At 47.6% G+C, this 24,375-nt stretch overlaps 2 protein-coding genes across 11 annotated transcripts in view; one reads left to right on the top strand and one right to left on the bottom strand.

Moving 5' to 3' along the window:
• ANGPTL2 (angiopoietin like 2) overlaps positions 1–4,103 on the top strand; it is a 36,160-nt gene extending 32,057 nt beyond the window's left edge. The window contains exon 5 of the mRNA XM_021691193.1: positions 2,255–4,103. Within this exon, the coding sequence (XP_021546868.1) occupies positions 2,255–2,454 (200 nt within the window). The 3' untranslated portion in view covers positions 2,455–4,103. The remainder of the gene's footprint in view (positions 1–2,254) is intronic.
• Positions 1–24,375, bottom strand: part of RALGPS1 (Ral GEF with PH domain and SH3 binding motif 1) — a 222,733-nt gene that overhangs the window by 127,051 nt on the left and 71,307 nt on the right. For all 10 annotated transcript variants that reach the window (XM_021691186.1, XM_021691188.1, XM_021691187.1 and 7 more), the window contains one exon: positions 20,964–21,090. In XM_021691186.1, the coding sequence (XP_021546861.1) occupies positions 20,964–21,090 (127 nt within the window). The remainder of the gene's footprint in view (positions 1–20,963; positions 21,091–24,375) is intronic.

Genomic DNA, 24,375 nt, shown 5'->3' with positions numbered 1-24,375 from the left:
GTCACGGCCACATACCTGGGTGATAATGCTGGCCCTGCCTCCTACCAGTCATGTGTCCTTGGACGATGCTGCCTAATCTCTCTGAGCCTCATTTCCACATCCGGAAATTAGGACAAGGCATACCTTGCGGGGTGGTGAGAAGGTCAGAGACAAAGTACCTCGAGTGCTTTGTCTGGGACTTGGCAAACAGGGCTCAGCCCAAGTGGGCTGTCTTTTTTTTTTTTTTTTAATTTGACAGAGAGAGAGGGAACATAAGCAGGGGGAGTGGGAGAGGGAGAAGCAGGCTTCCCGCTGAGCAGGGAGCCCGATGCGGGGCTCGATCCCAGGACCCTGAGATCATGACCGAAGCTGAAGGCAGACGCTTAACAACTGAGCCACCCAGGCACCCCTCAAGTGGGCTGTCTTTGTGGTCACTATTATTAGCACGTACTGCTAACAAAGTGCAGTAAGGGAGCGACCAAGACAGGTAGGAGACACGAAGTGATTTGTCCAGGGTCACGTGCCTCAAAGCCAGGTCTTTACTAAGAAGACTCTATTAAATAAAAAACAAGGAAGAAAGCAGAAAATTGTAAGAGGCACAGATATAGTCCAACCCTGAGTCCAGATGTCAGCCTCGCCCCACAGTGAAGCCTCTCGAGGCCCCCCACCCAGTTTCCTGACATGAGGGCCTCTGGGCCCTAGCTGCCTGGCAAAGCCAGTGAGGCGCTGCTCCTTCCTGAGGGGCCAACCCTACCTCCAGGCCAAGGCTGTCTGTTCCCATGGGCAAACCTGGCCCCCTCCCTGCCCCCTCCATTTAGTCCTGGTCTGCAGGCTACTACCTCCTCTTTAAGGACTGTCCTAGGAACTACCTGCTCTTGAGGCAAGCTCAGCTACCTACATATGGAGGAGGGAGGGCCTCACTCCAGGTCCCCATGGCAGCCATGCTCTAGCAGACTGTTCTCACCACACTGGGGGACATTCAGACACCTGTCTTCTGACTGGCCCCGAAGGGGCCCCCGAGGAAGCAGTATGTTTTCTTCGGCCAGGGCTGTCAAGGCTTCCAGGAAGAGCAGGGCAGGAAGATGACCCTCAGAGCCGGTCAGATTCTGGGGACACAGGGCCGGTACAGCATTTCTTGAGGGCCATCATGGAGAGCAGGGAGAAGACTATCAGGCCTGTGGGGCAGCACAATCAGTGGACAGCAAGGAAGTGAGCTCCTTGTCCTTGGAGTCCTGCAGAGTAAGCTCGGGCTTCCACTCACATGGAAGGCTGGCCATGGCATGCCAAGGGCTCTTTCTGCTCTGCAAATCCAGCACCGCCATTTGGTCCTTATGGCCTCAACTGATGGCCTAGAGGAGCCTGAGAAGAATTCTGAGAACACCTGGGCTGCAGAGGCTCTGGGTGCCTGAGCAGAATCTCCCTTGAGCTTCTGCCTCGGCCAGCCTGCTGCCTCCTCACGTTATCGCAAGGCCTCAGCTGGAGCAGGGCCATCAGCTCCATTGGGCCCCAACCCCCAAGCCTGCTTGAGGCAGCATTTCCCTGAGTGGGGGGTCCCCTTCCCAGGCCTGCTCAGGAAACTGGGGACCCCCTCTTTTAACTAAGAGCAGCCCAAGCAGCCAGAGGCTCCTCCTCCTCGTCCTTCTGGAGAAGGCCAATGTCCCTGCATGCCTGCTTGCACCTTGCCCACACTTTTACTGGTGTTCCGAACTGCTTGTCCTTGGCAGCAAAATCCAGCCTGATGTGATAGTGCCAAAAGTTTTATGAAAATATCTTTCTTTTGTGAAATCATAAAAAAATATTTGGCTGGAATACAGGCTGGGAGGAATAGAGGAGCATTTCATCTTAAACACTTCCTTTGTCATTCTCTAAAAACTCTTGATCCAACAGTTGCGACTCTTAAAAAATGCCTAAGAACCCAGTGGCCTCTCCCCCACCCACCCCAGATCATTCTGCTTCCTATTCAAACCCCCCCCCAGGCGCTTCCCCTGCACAAGCTGTGCGCTAACTGCTTAACTGTGTGCCCTCGTTCCATCCCCACAGCAGTCCTATGGGGGAGGCACCATGCTTAGGACAGTTCAGTGGCTCTGCGAGTTGCTGGTCACAAGGCCGAGCCTCAGAGGTTAGAGCAAACCTGAAGCCCAGCCCACCTCTCGAGCATTCCTGTTCCAAACGCCGCCCCCCTCCACCAGAGAGGGCCCCGCTAAAGTGCCCGAGCAAATGACGGACTCGGATAAAACTGCCTCCTCCCTGTGACCTCTTCCCTTGTCTCCTGCAGGAAACTGTGCCCACTACCAGAAAGGAGGCTGGTGGTATAATGCCTGCGCCCATTCCAACCTCAACGGGGTCTGGTACCGCGGGGGCCATTACCGGAGCCGCTATCAGGACGGAGTCTACTGGGCTGAGTTCAGAGGAGGCTCTTACTCGCTCAAGAAAGTGGTGATGATGATTCGGCCCAACCCCAACACCTTCCACTAAGTCAGCGGGGTCCCCTCCTGACCTCTCGTGGCCGTCACCAGGAGCCTGCCCCGGCCACGCTGGCCCCAGCACCAGGAGCAACTCTCCATCAGTTCACCAGGGGGCCGGGAGGATGGGGCCACTGGATTCTGTTTTCCCAAGTCACTGCAGCAGATAATGGAATGGAATCGACACAGTATTCTCTGTCCCTGTTGCTTTTCTTCCTATCAGAGATCCTCTCAGGTTTCCACACAGCACAGGACTATAGACAAATCCTTCGTCAAGGAAATTAAATCCCAATAACAAAACACGACTGCACAATACCTTCATAATACACGTGTGTGAGCCGACCTTATGCACGCGTGTGTATACCACATATATATGCACTTAGATATATACCACGGGTACTGTATCTATATACATATGTAGGTTTGGTTATATATACCTAAAAACACATACATTCAATTCTCAGATGTTGACATTGTTACCAACAGCTTTGCTCTTACGAGAAAAGCGTCATATTCATTGTGCTCCTTGAGCCTAAGAGCCAATCACAGACTGTGTAGCTCCAATTCAAAGAATAATCCTTGGTGTCCACGTGCCAGGATTCTTTCAGGAGTGTCTACACACTCTTCGCTCACATGGGGGCTCCCTCCTTCCTCATTAAAGAACCCCTTTCGGCACCTGATCAAATTTCAGAATCCCCCTCCCTCTCCATCTCTAGACTTCCCCACATTCTCAGGACTTTTCCAGCATCCATCATGCATCTATCCATCCATCCATCCATCCATCCACCTGCTCCTCATCCAACACCATTCAGGAAGTACCTTCTGTGTGTCAGTCCTTGGCCACTCACTGCGGTTCCAGGCACCTTCTCTGCTCTTCTGTACACCTTCCTACCCACTCCTTACCTTTTCTGTCGTATCATCCTTTCTTTCCAGGCAAGATTCCTTAGCCTCTGAGTAGAAAACAGTGTGGGCTCCAGGTTTCTGGTCAGGAAAGGGAAGGCCAGGCCCGACAGCTAACTCCTGGCCACATAGATAATGTATTCGCAGTTTTGTATGTTCCATTCACACTTTAGCCTCCAAGTCATTTTAACCGTCACAGAAATAATAACCTACCTTGCCCAGGAGATATTCAACTGAAGAGAAGTCATCACCTGATCGTTGGGGCCCCCGAATGGCTACAGACCAAAGGTCCCATGCTCTCAGGCCGCCTAGAGTCCGCATCTCGTCCCCAAACGACACTTCTCTGGAGAACAGTTTCCACAAAAATGACAACTGGCCACTTCTCATGAGCTCCTGGATAGCCAGGAGCTATTCCCTGGACCTCGTGGCTGGTGCGCTGCAGCGTGTGGCTTTCTGAGTCCTGTTGGCCATGAAGTGTCAGACTCAGTACTGCCGGGACTCTTGCCAAGCAGGGAGCAAGAGATGACTCAAGAAGGTGAGACTGCCCCGGTGGGCGTGTGAATGGGGGTGTGCGAGATGTTGGCACGTTTGGTACTGTCCATGTCTGGGTGTGTGCCTATTACCTCAGCGTTCTCACAAAGTGTACCATGTAGCATGTTTTGTGTATATAAAAGGGAGGGTTTTTTTTTTTTAATATATTCCCAGATTATCCTTGTAATGACACAAATCTGCAATAAAAGCCATCAGTGCTATTTGGACGTATCTACACTGTGTGTTATTGTTTTAGGATGCCTTCCTGGGACCTCCTATATCAGAGCCTTTTTGAGTAAAACCAGGAATAGAGTCAGCATCAGGGACATACACCAAAATCACTTAGATCGCACTCTCCCTATCTTTGGTTTCCACCTACACCATTCAGGAGTCCCAAATGCAAATCCCAAAACAGCACCTTGAAGGCTCTCTGGGGCTTCACCTCCTTACATCCAGCCATGTCTCCACTGAACGTCCTAGAAGCACCTCCTAGACAGTGCAACAAACCCCTGAAACGCCTTCCCCCAGGTCTGGTCCCACTTCAACAAAAGGCACCATTTATCAATTGCTCAGGTCAAAAACAAGGACTTCTCGCCCTGCCTTGCCAAGGCCAATCCATCCATCCATCCATGGAAGCCCTCTTCTCTGCCTTTGTGTCTCCTCTCCTCTCAACTACTATAACAGGTTCCCCAAAGACCAGGAGCCCTGCACTGTCTCCCTCATTCCAATCCAACTTCCATACTAGCTGCCAGAAAAACAAATCTGTGGGCTGGGAAGTCATCTCTAGGCATAACAGGAAAACCCCAAAATCAAAAAGGAAAAGACTAAGGGATATGACGAAAGAAAACCCCAAATTTTCTGCCCTCTGAAAAATGAAACATGACTGAGATTGAAGGCAAATACCAAACAAGAAAAATACGGGGTTAATATTCATGCTATACTAAGAACTCTCTCAAATTAAGAAGAAATATACAAATGCTGTGATAGAAAACTTTGTAAAGTATACAAACTCATTAGAACACAAATGGCCAGTAAACAAGAAAAGATGCCAACCTCAGTAATAACCAGAGAGGGACATTAAATCAAGCCCAAACCATCACATGGTGCCTATCAGACTGGTAAAGATGAAAAAAGCTCCATGTTGTCAAGTGGTGAAATGTACTCTGTGTACGCAAGTACAAATTGATTCAATATATTTGAAGAGCAACTTGGCAATGTGGGTACCAAACGTGGATATACGTATACATCAAAATTTGAAAACACTTATCCCTTTGGACCCAGCAATCCCTCTTCTCAGTGGCCAAGTAATGCTGCCACATGAGAGCTGTTCTTAGCAAAGATGCAGTTGGGGAGAGACAGATGTTTATTACAGCCTACTATGTGCTTGGAATTGGACTTCATGTTTTCTTATGTAACCTTCACAGCAGCCCTGTGAAGAAGGGGCTGTTCTCACTTCACAGGAGAGGAGAAAATGAGGCTCACAGTCAGACTGCTGGTAGGAATGCTCTAGCAGCAGTTAATCCGGAAGGTGCTGAGTGTCAGGCCCTAAGTAAGAGTTCTCAACTCCCTTCTCCCAAACCTCTAGTCGGTTGTTGGGGTCATCAGTTGTTGTGTGCTATTTGGTGAGAATATCTCAACCTTGGCCCGCATCACAGCCAGGCCTCCTCACACACCTCGAGTGCAGTGTCCAGGACATAAGGATTGATGGTAAAGGAAAACAGGGTCCATCCAGCCTTACTGGTCACTGGTCTTGGATCCAAAACCCAAAGCAAAGAGTTCTGGAAAGCCATGCTAGACAATGTGGAGCAACCCTTTTTCTAAACTAGTTGGGACTCAAACAAAAGCAGGCCATGATACCAGCTGTTTCTCCCAACCCCCACCCCAAAACCCGAACCTGAATTAAACCACACCCCGGCTATATGGAAGGAGAGGAAGGAATAAACCCACCAGACGGGTGGAACTAGCTCTCCTTGGTGTAAAATGGGGGTTTGACCAAGAGCATCCGAAGAGAATGGAGGGGGGCAGGGGGCTCAAGTGCAATGCGCCTTAGTGTCTGGTGTGTGGCTCCACCGCCCAGCAAACACGGCTAGTTGGCACCCTGAAGTCTGCTCAACTCAGACCGACACCTCTCCCTTCTCTCCCATCCCAGCCAGTGGCCTTTTAAGGCCTGCAGTCATAGGAGCGCTACTGTCACTAAGGTCTCCATGGTGAAGGCACCCACAGACCTCAAGGAAGTCAGAGAAACCCAGACTTTCTCCTAGCCCAGGTAAGCCCCCACATTCCAGTTTGGGCCAATACCTTGGTCGCTGGGGGCCACTGACCTGCTGGGCTTATGTGGGGAACAAGGCAGGAAGACAGTGATGTTCTCCAAGCAAGTGACACTGAGCAGGACCCCCTCCCCCAAATCTTGCCCATTTGAGCAAGACTGAAAAAGACACCTTTAAACTACTGAAAACAATGGTCATGGGAGTCTAGGATGCTCGTAATCTACAGATGCTTTTTGGGAGCTCCAAGGTCCTCCCTAATCTCCGGAGACCACTTCATCTGTTATATGCAATCTTGTAAAGACTCTGGGTCATAGTAAGACAAAAGCAGACAACTGGAATAAACAAAAAGGGGACGTCTTAAGTGTAGCAAAATGTTAAAAAAGCACTCTTTCTGCCTCGGTTTTATCTGAGACACCAAAGCTAAGGGCAAAATAAAAGCTGCCAAGTGTCCCATATTCTAGAGCAGGGTGCAGAACCATCCCTATGGGAGGGTGGCCCCAAATGGATTCTACATTAGCTGATCGCCCATCTGTAGCCTGTGTAAGAAGTGCAGAAAAAATATCCTGGGGCAGGGGGGAATGAGGGGTCCTTACGATATGCTCCCCGGCCACCACCACCACAGGACAGGTGGGTGCTCCCCCTCACCCTCAATCAAGGGAGAGGGACTTCGAGGGACTGTCCCAAATGAGTGGCAAGGGCCAGCACTGGCACTATCAGCAGACTCACGGCTCGAGTCCCCAGGTCTGTGGCAGAGAGAAATGAGAGCACACCGGAGCAGATGCCAGGCCCACAGAGGGACACCTCCTAGGAAGCGGAGGGCAGCTTGGAGGGTGGGGTGGAGGGTGGTGCAGGGGGACCCAGGAGCCAAGGAAGGAGCTGTAAGTGGTGAGGTGGAGGTGGTGTATCACCCCATCACGGCGGCTGAGTCCGAGGTGCCCAGAAGGGAACCTGTCCAGCAGCAGCTGCCGTGCTTGAGCATCTGGTATACCCACGGGGCACGAGCTCTGAATGACGACTGGATGGGCCACATAAGATGGGCCCTGACCCCTCCTTTTTCCCTCTCCCCTGGTCCAACCCCAAGGCTGACAAACCTTGGTGGGCAAGCGGGAGGCAGGAGGGCTGCGGGGTCCTGTGACAGCGCTGACTGTGGGCCCTCCCTCACCCCAGGCCTCTGAGTCTGGTCGGGCTTTACAAGTCCAGACATCCGATTGCTACGCCGGGCTGTCTGCAGTGACCAGGTGGTTAGAACAGATGCAGCTTTTTCATGCCTAACAGCAGAAAGACGAAGAGGCTTGCTAAGCTTTCAGCGTCGACTGGGAAAAGAGCTAGTCCACAGGGTAGGCTGGAAAGGACACTGGGGTAAAAATTAAGTTGGTTTCTTCTTATACCTGACTGAGTCCAGCTCATTTAATAAGCTGGTTACATAAGGACACGAGGTATCTCCCAGAGTCCATGAGCAGGGACGCAGCTGGGCCTCACGAGGGCCAGGAACCAGAAACTGCCTGGAAAGCCTTCAAGAGGCAAGGCAGGAGCTTTCCCAGATTCTCCCCCTTTTTTTCCTTTTCCCTTGCTTGCAGGTCTCTCTGTTTCTCATTGTGCATCCATCTGCTTTTCCCAGCATGGAATTCCTGAGCTCACATGTCCTCCTGGTCGCAGTGCCAACAAAGACTTACAAGCACCCTCCCTTCCAGTGCTCACTCCCGGCCAGAGGCTCCGACTGGCCCGCTCGGGCTGGGTGTCCACTTCAATCCTATCAACTCTGGTTGGAATGAACACTGCTGCTGGAGTTCAGTGCTGTGGGGGGCAGTTGGGGGTGGTTCCCAGGTTCCTAGGAGGAGTCTCAGCCTGGATCTATATCCAAGAAGGTGTCTACATGTACTTCAGCTGCTGTTCATTCCTCTCCTCTCGGAGACTGCATTTTGCTGCCTGGGTGGATTCTGTCCCACGACCCGTTAGATGGTGTCTATTCCTCAGCACCGCCCCCCCCCCCCCACTCCTGCTGTACCCCACAAAAGCACATCCAACCCTCCAGGCCCTGCTGGGTCACTAAATGTGACACCTGGCTAGGCCCAGATGGGCTCTTCCTGCCCTTCCTGGATTCACCGAGTTTCTCAATAGTCTCTGGATATAGGAGGCAACAAGGTCCCCACTGCTGTAGTGTTCCTGGCAGTATTTTGCTCTGGATTACACTCATGCCATCTACCATCTATGGGGTGCTGTCTGTGTGCCAGGTACCATGCGTGTCTCCTTAAATCTCATAACAGACCTATGAGGTGGGTCTTCTAGTTATACTCCCTTTGACAGAATAGAAATCAGGGCTCGGAGATGTAAGTGACTTGCCCGAGAACACGCAGCCTGAGCTTTACCCTCTAAAGCCCAGGATTTGCACTCCTGCTTCTGCGGCATTAGATCACTGTCTGCAAGGGCAGAATGAAACAACCAAGGCCCCTCTCTCACCCTGTGATCAACCCCTACACATCTGAGAAACGTGGTGGCCTCCTGCCCGCAGCAGCAGTTATGTGAGCTAGCCCGCCAGCCCATGTGTGCGGAAGTAACTGGATGGACAGTAGGTCCCCAGATGTCAGGAAGCCAGGGCTGTTTACCAGGGCTTTGCCAGGGCTAAAGTCTGGGCCGTCCCCGTCTTGCTTCCACTTGTCCTCCAACCGACTGACTCAGCCCCACCCTTTGGCAGTCCCAGTGTCACCCTGTGTGCCAATTCTGCCTGGTCCAAGCCCTGGGCCACATCATCTGGTAGCTGGGTCCCCGTCTGCCATCTCCATGCCTTCAGGCCTGGAGCTTCCTTACATAGTGTCTCTCAGATCCAGAGGCAAGCCTGACCCAGACCTAATCTTGGATTCTGCCACTTGTGGATACAATGCCTTGGTACCAACCATCACCGAGACATTCAAGTATCTCCGTCTCTCCTGACATGGGGCAGCCTGGGGCAGGTCCGCCCACACAGGAGAACCCAGACACAGATAACCCCTGTCCTCTGTGCGGCCTTCCCGAAGTACTTCCACATGTGGCAGCTCCCAGGTGGACAGGCCATCTGGCTATCCCATCCCCTGTTCACCACTGGTCATGATAAATCTGGCTCTATGGGCTGGTCAAGGGGTGCTCCTTCCCCCCGTTTCAGCATGTGCACCTGAGAGACTGAGGGACATCTTCCAAGAGGAGAAGAGAGCTCCTTGGGCAGGGTGGATGAGCCATTTGCCCTGGCCCTTAGTGGTCCAGAGCCTGGAAGGGTAATGTAGAGGCATGGAATTAGAACTCCCTTCCGGAGCCACGTGACGACAGAGGTCAACACCCTCATCAGCTCCAAGAGGGAAAAGAGTAAGAAGCAGCACAAAGCCTCCTTGAAGCCCAGAATGCTGAACAAGCCCCAGACAAGTGTGCGGGCACGGATTTCTGTCAGCGTCCTCTCCAGCGGGACCCAACAGCGAGGCAGCCCTTCTTCACGGCTCAGGGCAGCGTGGGGCCGTGCTGGGGACACAGGAGAGAGATTAAGGACAGACGTAGCTGTTCAGGACACAGAGGCGGGAGCAGAGGGCGGCCGAGCAGTTGGGTGGGAGGCCTGCAGGCCTGGCTGCCTGACCCCGGGCGCAGGAGAGCCCAGGGAGCACGTGTCTGAAGTAGAAAAGCAGCTTCTCTGCCAAGAGCACAAAGGACTGGCGGGTAGAGAAATGTGTATTAAAACAAGATGCCACCTTTCACCTGACATATTCTCATAAATAAGAAGGGGCCAGTAGGACCTAGTGCTGATGAGAGCGGAGCCGACAGGCATGCTCACACTCTCGGCCAAGTGGAACTGCCACCTTTCAGAGGGCGCTCCTGCAGGAGCTACCGGAGAGAAGTCACAGATAGGCCATCCAGCAATTCCTCTTCGCGCACTCAGTGTTCTGGAAATACTCAACAGGTGAGTAAAGACACACCAGTAAAGCTGTTCTCCACCACACTTTCAATCGGAGGGAGAGTGCAGAAGCCACCTGCCTGCTCGTCAGTCGGCACACAGCTGAACGGACCAGCACGCGCCCAGGCCCAACTCAGCGAACCACGCACGTGCCTGCCACGGGCGCCACGGAGCCACCGGACAGAGGAAGAAATTCTATATGTGTTGCCACCAAACAACATTTGTGACTCTTTACATGGAACAAAATGTAAGGTGCAAAACAAAATGAATAAAATGTCCCCATTTTGGTTAAAAAGCACAATATTATTTGCATCCTTCCCCCCCCCCCCCACATACACACATGCACATACATTAGCGTATGGGGATTAAAATGTCTGGACACATACACACCAACTGTTAATTGTGGTTGCTTCTGGAGAGTAGGCAAGGAAGAAAGGGATTTTCACTTCTTACTTCACAGACTTCTTTTTAGTGTGAGTTTTACAACAAACAATGTGTTACTTTTATCATCTAAAAAGTTTCTAAGGGAATGAGTGGGCACTGAAGGCCCCTCCCCAGCACAGCTTTCTGGGTGGCCACACAGAATGGACGTCTTCCAGTTTCCTGAGCAGCCATTCCTGGACCTCTGAAAGTCTGCACACATTACCCTCTAAAGCTCAACATACACTTGAGTATGGAACTACAGCCTTTCTGAGGGTAACTTTCTAGGCCCTTCTCAGGCACCCTTCTTCCTTACAGAACTGCAAGAATTCATTAGCTCTCAGAGTGGCAACCACCCCCTCTTGTCCTATAGGATTTCCTCTCCTCAAAATTGGGTTCTGAGACAGACCTAGCACTTCCTGCTGCCCTAGAGATCAATCTTACAGTCTTTTGTGTGCTCATTTTACAGTTGGGGTAACAAAGTAATAAATGTGGGGTAGTGATCAAGGTTGTGAGATGTGTTAGTTGTCCATTGCTACATGACAGATTTACCCCCAAACTTAGTAGCTTACTTATGTATTATTACTTTACAGCTTCCCTGGGTCAGGAAGTTGAGGATATCTCAGCTGAGTGCCTGGCTCAAGAAGTTCTCAAGTTCTCAGTCAAGCCATGGGCTGAGGCTGTGGTCTTATCTGAAGATTCCACTGAGGTGGATTCTGTTTCCAAACTCACGTCGTGGCTGGCAGGCCTCAATCCCTTGAGCCTCGAGGGGACTGACAAACACAAGGCAGCTGGATTCCCCCAGAATCCAAGAGACAGGACGAGATCCAAGAGACAGAGAGAGAGAGAGCAAGCCCCTCACATTGAAGGCATAGTCTTTTAATAATCTGATCTCAGAATGGATGTCCCATTATTTCTGTCATATTCTACTTGTTAGGAACAAGTGAGTATGTTCTGCCCATGCTCAAGGGGAAGGGATTACATAAGGACAGGAATACCAGGGTTCAGAGAGCACTAGGGCCATCTTACAAGCTATCAACCACTCAGAATCTTTCAGATTCTCGGTATCAATTGTATTTAACTCTCCCTTCAAATCAGCAAGGAGACATACAAGGCACCAGGTTAGTCCTGAGGATAGAGAAACTCACTAGCCCTTCCCCCACCCCGCAACCTTTGTCCTACTTAGGGCTCGCTGACCTGGGGGGGGGGTGGCCCTCAGTCCCCCATCTCAAGCCTCCACTCCACACAGGAGGGTCTCCAGAGACATTCTTCTCAATCCACTGTCCGGGTTTTCCAGAGGGTGAAGGCCTTTTACAGGGAAATGCAGCACATTCTGAGGTTTCTGGCCCGGCACTGGGTCAGACTGAGTTGGGCACTGCTCACTGTTAGGAAGTGGCACCGCAAAGTGGTGAGACCTTTAACTTGAGTCCTGTTTGGCTTCTGCAGCTGTGAAATAAGTTAAAAATAGTGCCTCCCTCAGAGGAAGGAGCATTGGGAGGACTGAATGAGATAATTCTCATGAAGTGCTCAGTGCAGTGCCGGTCACGTGGGAGAGAATAACCAAGGGGTTGTCATTATCCCTATTGCGAGCTTCTGATTAGAAATCTGGACATGAAAGGTCAAAGCAAAGCAGTCATCCTGATGAGTACACGGATTCTTATCTGAAAACACACTTTCTCTTGCACAAAGTGGGTTATGCTCTTACTTCCTTCTGGGGATCAGACACAACTTCTTGATGCAGAGAAATGCAGATTGCAAGTCCCCCCTGTGTCGCGGAAGGGACAAAGGTGACAAGGTGCTCAGCTCTGTGCAGCAGAGCAAATGTCTCCCCTACATGCTTTCCTCCTGCACTGTTTCTCTCCAAGGAGATAGGGCACTAGACGGAGGATGCGTGAGTTAAGGCTGGGTGAAGCCCCAGCCAGAGCATGAGATGCTGAGTTGCACTTGGTATCCATCCGCCTCACATGTGACATTGGCTAAATCATATGTCAAATTTCTCACTCACAAAATGGGGGTTTTAATAACATCCACTGGCTTTGTGTAAAAATGGAACACGACTGTGAAGTCCCAGAGAAATGTGAATTTTAAGGTAACAAATCTTCAGACTGTAAAAGTAAAGGCAAAATTCTCTTCTGGAAGGGAGAGATTTAAGACAATATGCAGCTATCCATTCTAGAAGATAATGGAAAAGGTTTCCTTCATTTGGGATGGTAGTTGTCTTTGCGATTCTTCTGCTGACTAAGAAGCATGTCTGAGATGGGTCAGAGGGTGGCTTTTCCCTGCCTGCTGGGCCTCAGAGAGGATGGATGCCTCAATATGAGGAAGGGGAAACTTGATCAAAGGCTCTGCTTGGCTAGGAAAGGGAGGGCAACAGGTCGGCCCTGAAGCATGTGGCCATCAGGCAAAGAGGAGAAAGGGCATGGCCCAGGAGCTCCAGGAGCAGGCATTCCAGAATGCAAGCGTAAGCTTTTCTTTGTGGCACTGACATCCCCTGATCTATCCTAAACTGTGCTTCCCTAGGGGAGGAAGGAGGAGGCTGGCTCCACATAGGTCCAGCTACAAGGACTAGGTAGGAAAGGCAGAGATGCTGGGAGGAGGGATCAGAGATTTGGAGCCAGACAGCCAGCTGAGGCACCATGCAACCACCAGGATGGATCTGTGGAACAAGTGAGTATTCCTTGGGGATCCTTAGAAACACGTGGGGTGGAGAACTAAAAACAAAAAGTCTGGATTTCCTGCATGTGGAATGGAAATTTTCCAGTTGGGCATTAAAGGAAAGGAGTACCCTTAATGCTGGCGAACCTGAGGACAGCTGGATAACAATGTGGTCACCCCAAACTGTGAGCCAGTGGACTTGGTCCTGGGGTGGTGGTGGCCACTCCGGTCCATGTTCTGGGAGCAGAAGTGCTACTAGCATTAGACAGTCCAATCCCACCTGCCTTCTGTGGGTAGATGGAGAGAACACTGGGCTTGCCCTTTCACCTCTGCTATAAGTAGGCCACAGCTCAAAGGCACATGTTGATTCTCAAAGTCAAAACACAGAGAAATGCCATTTGTCTCCATGAGGTGTAAGGAATGTGCTCACTGACAACTGTTTTACGTCTTTCCAAGGCTCTGCTCTAAAGTGAACTGTTTCTGGGGGCGCCTCGGTGGCTCAGTCGGTTAAGCGTCCGGCTCTTGATTTTGGCTCAGGTCACGCACGATCTCAGGGTCCTGGGATCGAGCCCCACATCAGGCTCCATGCTCAGCACAGAGTCTGCTTAAGATATCCCTCTGCCCTTCCTCCCCCTCCTTGCACAGGCACATGCTCTCTCTCTCAAAAATAAAAATAAAAAAATAAAATAAAATGAACTGTGTTTAAAAGGCCTTCTTTCCCTCCCCCTCTAGCCACTTCTGAACTATAGTGAGGCAGCATGGGCTTCTGCATGGTCCCCAACCTGGTCTTCCCTCCTCCAGCCTGATCTCCTTGAAGCTACTCACATGCTGCAGGCAAGGCAGCATGTGTTAAATGCAAGTCCAATCTGGCCATGCCCTTGCTTCAAGCCCTCCATGGCTCCCCACTGCTCTTAGGGGGAATCGGGGCCTAAATTCCCCACTCACAGTGTCTGGGCCCCAGGCGATCTCACCCCTCCCTTCCACTCCAGCTGCTTCTCACAATACCCTCCCCCTCGTTCTCTACTCTCCAGCCAGTTTTTCCAACAAACATGTTTTTCCCTACTTCGGGGCTCTTGCACAAGCTGTTGTCTTTGTCTGGCATGCTCACCTCCCACCTCTTCACCCAGCTTATTCATCCTTCAGGGCTTTGCTCCAGAAAACCCTCCCTGGTCCCCCAGACTGGGTCAGGGCCCCTTTATCTGCTTCTTTGCCTTTCCCTCCATAATGCTCAGCTTACTTTTAGTTTCTTGTTCGCTGCTAGTGATCAGTTCTGGGCTGTGAGCTCCACCAGAGCAGAAAGGATGTCTGTCTCGCCCATCACCTAACAAGAATGCCCACCCATCATTCGATGGCAGGCTCTGAGAACACACCATCTTGCAGAGGGCTGGCACATGCTGCCCTCAGGCTCAGAGTGTGAGCCCCTCACTCACCTTGCTGTTCTGGGGGCTTTTGGGCATCGGCGTAAACACTTCTTTTTTGAAAGTCCTTTTAGGTCTGTTTGTTCTATACTCAGAAACAACTTGCCTTTATTTTAAACCTCAGAGTCCATAGTTGAAAATAAAGGCTTACTTTATCTATGGCAGGGTTTGCTTGTCTGAAAGAATGCCTTAGGTTCTAGAAATTTCCTTCATATATCAAAAGTCTGGGTAAATTTACCAAGAATGTCTAAATGTTTTCTTACGATTCAGAACTGTCAGAATGCCTTATTTTTGTTCCTTGAGAGATCATGATTTTCCACAATGCCTATGGTTACTTTTAGAATCAGCTCTAAACCTTTTAAAATCCATTACATTCTTAATTTTATGTAGCTATTTCCTGGAGGGAATTATAGGTAGTGAAAACCAAACACCCTCTAAGTCAATAAAGCTGTTTAGAAATAAATGGTGGAACCATTCTTTACAGCTCTTGCCTGCTTTTATTATCACTGCAATCTGAATTGGGTATGAACAAGGAGTTACCATCAGATCAATTTAAGCTGCAAATAATTGACCTATTTCCCACTGCTATTTTTACGCTTTGAAGTAACTGAGAAGAAACTTTTTCAGACAGTCTTATTTTTAAAATGAAGTAAGTTTTTCCCTCAGTTTTTTAAATTATGTTTCACGAGAAACAGTGCGCCAAAGTGCGGCCAACTGGCCCTAAAATTTGCATGCAAAGGAGCTGGATGACACACGTACACGGTTATTAACACCGGCTAGTGCTATGTGAGGGCACCTCTACGGGGAGTGAGGCACACACAAGTGAAAAGTCCTGAACAGTCCCAGGAAACCAGTTAGAATAAAACCTTTCACAGATAAACTTAAGAGAATCGTTACAAAAATAAACCCCATTCTTGCCATTAGAGGCAAGTATCTGCTGGAGCAGCATCCAAGGTCTCTAGCAACAGAGGCAACAAAGCAGCAGGAAATATCAGGAACTGACCTGAAGTCTCTCCCAGAGAATAACTCCTTCTCCTTGAGGGAAAGACCTACAGTGAGGACTTTGCCAAGGGAAAAAGAAATGGTTTCAGACATTTTTTCCTATATTGTACTTTCCAGGAATTATGTAACTATTCCTCCTTCGATAAACAAATCCAGCCCTGGGACAGGCTGGGTTTCCCGGAGGAAGCAGTACTGAAACCGCAACCTGGATGTGGGGAGGGTCTGTCCACGGTGATCAGATGGGCAGGTAGGGCTCCAGCTGCCCTCAGGACGATGGGCCCACTAAGCCTCAGAATGGGATCTTGCTTCCTTCTTTTTAACTAAACTGTGGCACCCCCCATGGTAAACCCTCACACAGTCCTGAGAACAGAAAGCATGTTGGCATTACCTCCTGTTCTTTCCCTCTTGCTGGGGTATGTCAAGAGTTGTTTTGTATGAGTGTGAGAAATGCAGCCCGACTGGCTGAGGGAGGATGGAAATCGCCATCAGGCTGCAAGCACAGAGCAGGGCAGCTAAGCTGGGCTCTTAGAGGTAAGAAGCAGGAGCGCTGAGCCACACCGAGGCCTAAACAGAGTCTCTCCACTACCTAATTCCAGGAAGAGGCTGCTGAGATGAGGCCATCAAGGACAAGGAGGGCCATGGCTCTAGAAACTCGGGGCTGGCCCAGGCTATGTGTCCACTGCAAGTGCAGACCACGAGAGCCAACGGGTGATGGACGAGGGCCCTCTGGCCAGTGGCCTGAGGAGATGACTCAGACACGTGGTCTGATTACAAGGGGCAGGGTTCAGAAAGGGGAGACAGTATTGGTCCGTTTTGCCCTCAGAAGCCCAACACATCACCACCTTGAGGTCCAAGAACAGAGAATGTCACAAGAAAGAGTCAACACAATTCATCCCACTTCATATAGTGTCTGATGGAGGCCACCCACAAGTTATAAATGGCAGAGAACACACAGGTGCCAACTGCAAGGGAGGAATAGGAAAATAATGACCTGCACAGTGGAGGGGGGGCATCAGGAGAAGGCAGTGTCAAGAGCTTAGGGCTTATGGCCAGACCATGTGGGCCAAGTCCTGGCTCTGCCACTCTCTAGTTATGTGACCCTAGGCAACCTCTCAGTGCCTGCTTATTCACTGGGCCATTGTGAGTATTCATTGAGATAATGCATTACAACGCCTAGCAAAGTGCCAGGCATAGAGAAAGCAGACAATAAACGGCAGCTCTCATGTTCATTCTTAGGAACAGAGAAGAGGTCATCCCTAACAATCTAGGAGCACCTCTGCTAGTTGAACCACTGGGCCTGCAGGAGGCAACCCTCGCCCTAATACTATCTAATTTCATCCCTCAGTTGATTAGCCTCGGGGAGAGTGGGAATGGGTTTGTGAGCTGTGCGTATCAACATGCCCTCCCACTGTAATCTGAGGTAGTGATCTGCATGTCAAGTAGAAAGACACTGTAGAAGCCATAGAGAAGAACAAGCAAAGAATAAGAAAGCATAAAAAAGAAAGCATAGAATGATGTTCAATTCAATAATATGGCACAAGGCTAAAAGTGTGTGGAAGAGTACTCCCCTACTAAAAGGCAAGATCTCTCATACTGGGCCCAACTAATTGCAGTTTTCAAGGATCACACTTAAAGCAATCTAAAATATTTAAACCCAAAATATAGTCAAAGGTTTATAAAATGAATGTAAATGAGAAATAAAACAGATTTCACAGAAGTAATATCAGACAAAGAAGTAAACACAATTAACAAACAGAATCAAGATCATTTTGTACGGGACACTTCACCATAAATTTACAATTGTTATAAACTTCTTTTTTTTTTTAAGATTTTATTTATTTATTTGACAGAGAGAGAGACAGCGAGAGAGGGAACACAAGCTGGGGGAGTGGGAGAGGGAGAAGCAGGACCCCGCCGAGCAGGGAGCCTGATGAGGGGCTCGATCCCAGGACCCTGGGATCATGACCTGAGCCGAAGGCAGATGCTTAACGACTGAGCCACCCAGGCGCCCCATACAATTGTTATAAACTTCTATATACTAAATAATGTAAGGCAGAAGTTATCAGAAATGCAAGGGGAGTCCAACATATATTTCTGTCCTTGATAGACTAAGTTATCACAAATTAATCATTTAAATATTCTAATGCAATTGTAAGAGTAATTTGAGAGATCTCACCTTCTTTTCCAGCACCCATGAAACATTTACAAAAAATGATCTTATTTTAAACCACAAAACAAATGTTAAACTTTTTTTTAAACCTAGAAAGCATATATGCCACATATCCTAAACCCATGTAAAAATATTAGAGAGAAGACTATGTTTTTAAAAACCAAAGCTGTTCGTAGCACTGTGATGCGTGAGAGCCAAAAAGTGAAACAATTCAAACGTCCATCAAATAAATAAATAAAATGTGGGGTTTCCACACAATGGAATGTTATCTGACAATGCAAAGGAATGGAGTGATTATGCTCCAACATGGATGAACCTTGGGCACATGATAGTAAAGGGGAAAGAGCCAGTCATAAAAGACCACATACTGTGCAATTAAATTTCTATGAAATGTCCAGAATAAGCAAATCTATGGAGACAGAAAGTAGACTGGTGGTTGCCGAGGGCTGGGGGTGAGAGCAGAAGAGAGCTGGCCAGAAGGAAAAGGGAGTGACCGCTAACGGGTGAGGAGTTTGTCTTTGGGATGATGAAAATGTTGCAAAATTGTGTTGATGGCTGCATAACTCTGTGAATAGACTGAAAACCACCGAACTGGACACTCTAAATGGATGGGACGTAAATTCTATCTTCATAAAGCCATTTGAAAACAAGAAGAAAATTCAAGCCCTTAAAAATTAAAAAAACCACTACCTTAACTATTATGTGGATAAAAGAAAAACTGAAACTATAATCACAGAACATTTAAAGAATATCACTGAGAGGGTGCCTGGGTGGCTCAGTCGTTAAGCGACCGCCTTCGGCTCAGGTCATGATCCTAGGGTCCTGGGATAGAGCCCCGCATCGGGCTCTCTGCTCAGCGGGAAGCCTGCTCCTCCCTCTCCCACTCCCCCTGCTTGTGTTCCCTCTCTTGCTGTGTGTCTCTCTCTGTCAAATAAATAAATAAAATCTTAAAAAAAAAAAAAAAAGAGTATCACTGAGAACACCGTATCACAAAACATGTAGCAGCCATCAGAGCAAAATGTATGCCCTTAACTGTTTTCCAAATTAAAGTGGAGAGGGTAGTATTTATACAAATGAGCCAATAATACAACCAAAGTAGTTAACAGAAATAACAAAACAATTGTAAGGAAAACAGGAGAGATGAACTATAAAAGACAAAAGCAGAAAGTCCATATTTCATCAAATATAGGACGTCATTCTAAAACACACTGTTATCTCATGTATAACTACGAAAAATCGCTTCCAATTAATGTCACAATGCTTTGTTTGCCATCAATTGAAAGATGCATCCTAACTTCAGAGGTGCTAAAATGTGGAGACAAAAAGCAGATCTTAGGATGACAGAATATAGCAAACTAGAAAGCAGAAGGACAACGTGACTGATAAAGACAAAGTCTAATTCTCTGGGAAGACCAACAGACATATCTCTGACAAAGCAAATGAAAAAAAGAAAGAGAAAACAAAAATGCAAACTATCAGGAATGCAAAGCAAATACAAACATCCATACATAGGAGGCTAAAATTTATAGGAGAATATTATATAAAACTATGGTCAAAGAAAACTAAATGAGGAAAAGAACTCCATGCAAATAATTCTGTAAACTTGGGTCAAGTGGACAATTTTCTCTGAAAATTAAATTTCCCAAAATGACTTTAAAAGAATTTGAAAACAGGGGCGGCCTGGGTGGCGCAGTCAGGTAAGCGTCCGACTCTTGATTTTGGCTCAGGTCATGATCTCAGGTTCATGGGACTGAGCCCCACGTTGGGTTCCACGCTGGGCATGGAACCTCCTTAAGATTCTTCCTCTTCCTCTGCCCTACCCCCCCACTCGTGTTCTCTCTCTCTCTCTCAAAAAAAAAAGGAATTAGAAATCAATGTTAATGGAAGATATTTGTAAGTTGTCAAAAATGTACCTCCAAGAAATTAACACTAGATCTCTGAAAATATTAGGGAGCCACTTCTATAAAATCTTAATTTTCCTTATTATTAGTGTTATTTTTAGGTCATAAAAGACAGGAATATTTTTCATGAAATTAGCATTACCATGAAACCCAAACTACAAGAAGTATTTTTCACCTATCAAATTGGCAAAGAAAAAAAAATGAGAGAGAAAGGAAAAGAAAAAAACCCACAGACGAAAATACACAGTATTTGTTCACATGGGAAAAATAGATCATTTTAACCCCTTGCAACGAAAATATAAGTTGCTACAGCCTCTATGGAGAGTGTTTTGAAAACATACATAAAAAAGCAAAAATCTGCACATGTTCTGCCCCAATAATCACACTTCTAAGAATTTATTGTAAGATAATAATCATAACTATATGCAAGAGGTTTTTGCAGTAAGGATGCTCACTGCAACATTTTAATAACAAAAATGTAGAATCAACCTACATGTCAATGTTAGCAAATTCAAGTTTGGCAAATCCCATGCAATGGGATTGAGACATAGTATAGAAATGCAGGTAATAACAATAAATGTTGGGGCGCCTGGGTGGCTCAGTTGGTTAAGCGACTGCCTTCGGCTCAGGTCATGATCCTGGAGTCCCTGGATCGAGTCCCGCATCGGGCTCCCTGCTCGGCAGGGAGTCTGCTTCTCCCTCTGACCCTCCTCCCTCTCATGCTCTCTGTCTCTCATTCTCTCTCTCTAAAATAAATAAATAAAATCTTTAAAAATAAATAAATAAATAAATAAATAACAATAAATGTTCACTATAAACATGGATTTTTATATGCACCCAAACAAATGAAAGGATATGATGCAAAACACTGATTATATCTACGTGGGGAGACAAATGATATTGATTTTCTTCCCCTAATCCCTTACAATGAACATACATTATTTTCTAATCAGAAAAATCAATAATCATTACAATTTTGTTGGTACAAATCTTATAAAATATGTTAATGATGCCCAGAGATCCAGAACAGAGAATTTTGGCCCTGAGTTCCCCTAGTTAAAGAGGATGTGGATGAACCTTGTGACCCTTCTAAGCTGTAGGCTGGGGAGGCTTGTGATTCACAGGTTACTTATATAAGAAGCACAATATCCCTTGTTTCAAGGCGCTCAGCAAGGTTCCCATCCTTGGGAAGTATCGAAGTCCTGCTCCAATCTGAGGAACTAACCAATTACCTCTTTATCCATGGCCCATGCTGCTTCTGGAAATTTCTCAACTAGAAACTGTAAAAACATCTCATTTGGCAGTGAGCAGGTTTCTTAATAAATAATAAGCCAATTCAGACTCCTACCTAGATAGGGAATACTGGGAACCATCTTCAGGCTTCGGATATATTCCCGGGTCCGCTTGTAATTATCTTCTTTAGACATCAGGTAGTCCAATTTCTCAAAGGTGGTCTTGTCTTTTCGATTCAAAAGCTGAAGCGACAAGAAAACACAGAGTATGAGAGAGAAGAGAAATAAACCAGAAGAAACTTAAAAAAAAAAAAAAAGGCTAATAACTGTGCACAAAGACTGAGGGAAACGTCCTAAATGACACATCTGCAGTGTACCACGTCCTGGGTACAACTGAAGATTTTAAGAGGCTGTTACATGCAGAGATGAAGTTTCATGGCCTCGATTTTGTCATTTTTCACAGAATCTCACACTTGGAAGATATCCTCCAAAGCTACCTAGTCCACAATTCGAAATGATGCCACGATACCCTGCGCACCTACCTCCATGGGTGCACGGACCCTGCAAAAGCAGGGGGCTCACAGAGTGAGGCCCATTCCAGATGCAAGGGCCCCCAGAGTTTCTGCACCACTACATCAGGTCTCTCCCTGGGTCCATGGCTTCTTGCTCTTTCCTCAACATCTTCTCCACTGCTGAAGGCCCCAGGAAATTTGACACGGTCCACTCGTGTGTGTTGTGCCCACAGCCAGGCTGCCTCTCCCATCTAGGCTATCCCAGATTCCCTGCAGTTGATGGCTGTGTCATATTTATACTGGGTACAGTATTTTAATCCAAAGAAGCTAAGCTTCTTTTCCAAATGCAGTCATCCTTGGGGTGATTTAGTTAAGCAAAGACAGGATGAGCATGTACCCACAGCCACAGGTACATAAAGATCCTTTATGACTGAGATCTCCAGTATGTAAAGCTTGGTCACCAGGGAAGGGATAGTCATTGTGCATAAGGAGCCTTCTTGGAAGGAAGAAATAGAAATCTGAACTCCTGGTTTTCCAGACTCATGTTGTGGTTGTCCTGCAAGTCCCAAGCTAAGACCCAGTAGCGAGAAGTCTCCTTAAATAAAATGGCTTTGAGGAAAGGAGTCTAGGCTGGGAGACCTGGTTTCACAAGAGGATTTGGGGGAGGGTCACTCAGAGAGGGCTGGCCTTGGCACAGCATGTGGCTGATGTTGGGAGCTCCCCCAAGTTTAGCTTTCAGAACCCAGTGCCTCCAGGATTTGAGATCAATGGCTGAGCCCAGCAGGACATACGGGGCATCTCTGGTCAAGCTTGGTTTTGGGACCCTGATGGTCGGTGCAAGGATGTGGGCCTGTGGCCCTGCCACGTCCATCATACTCAGTAGGCCAGTATTCAATTGCCCCATCATGAAGCACAGAGAAGTGGAACGGTCACTGTCCAGCACCAGGGGAAGCAGACCTTTTGTACTCAAGTAACCCCTTTGGGTTTAGTACAAATACAGTGCAGTTCCTAGGACCTGGGTCTGCAAATCCCAAACTCAGGCCACGCCTGGTGCATCAGAGAGCCCAAACTGCTCTGGGCAGGCCCTGCCCACTTCCTTGATCCTTGGCCTCCAGAGTCACAGAGGATGCAGCCGTATGACAGCCCAGCTAAGCAGTGACAGCTTAAGGACTTCAGGGAAGAAGGCAAAAGAATTAGCTGAGAAAAAGGTCCCAGTGCTGAGGAAGCTGGAGAATAAATAGCAAGCTTTTTTTACCCCACTGAGAAATTCAGGACATATGAAAGTAGAGATGCTACACAGATGCTAGGGACAACGGCTTCTTAACTGGCTTGTGAATCTGAAGCTGCTACTCAGTATCACATGAACAAATGCACAGGAAATAACACGATCTCCCATTTGCTTTTTGTACACCATAATGTACACCTCATCTGATCTTTACAAAGCCCAGTGACAAAGACAGAGCCAGAACAGCAGGTTCGACATCACAGAGATGAAGTGACCTGTCTGAGGATCCTTGGGGAATGTGACTCAATAGAGGAGAGGGACGTATATTATAGCAATGCGGTAAGCAAATAGAGACTAAGAATCCAGACAAATAAATAAATTATGGGCAAGGGAAGCATCAAGGAAAGCTCTACATAGAAAGGAGCATTTGAAATGAACATTCAAGGGTGAGAAATTCATTACAGAACAACATACACCCAGATCAGAACCAGATACTCTAGCTGTGAACTGCCCCACTGTAAAGCTGAGCAGACTCCTGACTCTGTTGGCCGGGAGGCCATTTCTTTACTAAATGCAACCTAGAACCCCACTGAATTCTTTGGCAATCACCCATGTTCATGCAGCAAACAAATTCCTGTTATCCTCACACACTACAGCTGAGCCATGCTGCCATCCAATGCTTCCACCACTGGTCTCTGGACCCAGCTGGGGGACTGCCCATGACCCCCACCATGTCCAGCCTCCCTGCCTAGCCTGTCAAGTGCCTCTATGCATGGTACCCCAGAGGTGATCAGCCTGTCATCTGTGTCCTGGATATGCACAGATGGATATGACCAGGCCAATATGAGGTTGTTCCTGAAAATCACCCTGTACATTGATTTCAAACCAGTAATTGGGGTTCTTTAGCAGAGTGAGACAACCAAAGGCAGCCACATTTGTGTGCTTCCTAAATTTAAAACCAGGCTCTTCCAGGTCATACCTCCCTCTGTTAACCTTGCCTCTACACACGTACTTCCTACCAACCCCCTCACCACCCCTCACCACCCCCGCCAACCACACACATTCACATACACACCCAGAAGGGCTGGATCTGGTTAACTTCACTCATCTGTTCCATTCTGTGCCTACAAATGAAATTCAGGATGGCATCAGATTTCTGAGGAGTAATGCACAGGATGCCAGAAGACTCAGAACATTTATTTCCCATACATGTATTTGAAAACTACTTGAGAACTTCCTCTAACAAAATAAAGGAATAAACCAAGTACAGGAAGATATGGGATATAGGAAACAGTGGATCCAATCCAGAAGTAGTAAATGGAGGCTCTGGGATGACAGATGAACAACAGGCCTTCAGAATGACTGGTTCACACAGTATCAGCCCTGGAAGAGATGTCTCCAGAGAAAGAGAAGTCTCAGTAGAAAACCTGATAGGATAGCACGTTTGTCTGGGGAGGAAATGGATCTATTTATTATACACAATAAAAAATTAAATTAAAATAAAATAATTTTAAGATTTTATAAATTATGTAAAAGTCTCATAACATACTATAAAACACATGTTTATTATATATAATAAAATAATCTAAAAATTATATATTTATTATACATATATATGTGTGTGTGTGTGTGTATATATATATATATATATATATATATATATATAGTTGAGCCTTGAACAATGCAGGGGTTAGGGAGCTGACCACCTACACAGTCAAAAATCCACATATAACTTTTGACTTCCCCAAAACTTAACTACTAACATCCTATTGTTTTTTGGTTTTTTTTAAA

This window comes from Neomonachus schauinslandi, chromosome 13 (genome assembly GCF_002201575.2).
Source record: "Neomonachus schauinslandi chromosome 13, ASM220157v2, whole genome shotgun sequence".
NCBI classification, from domain to species: Eukaryota; Metazoa; Chordata; class Mammalia; order Carnivora; family Phocidae; genus Neomonachus; species Neomonachus schauinslandi.
The sequence above is the reverse complement of the archived record's forward strand: the minus strand, read 5'-3'. Positions and strand labels throughout refer to the sequence as shown.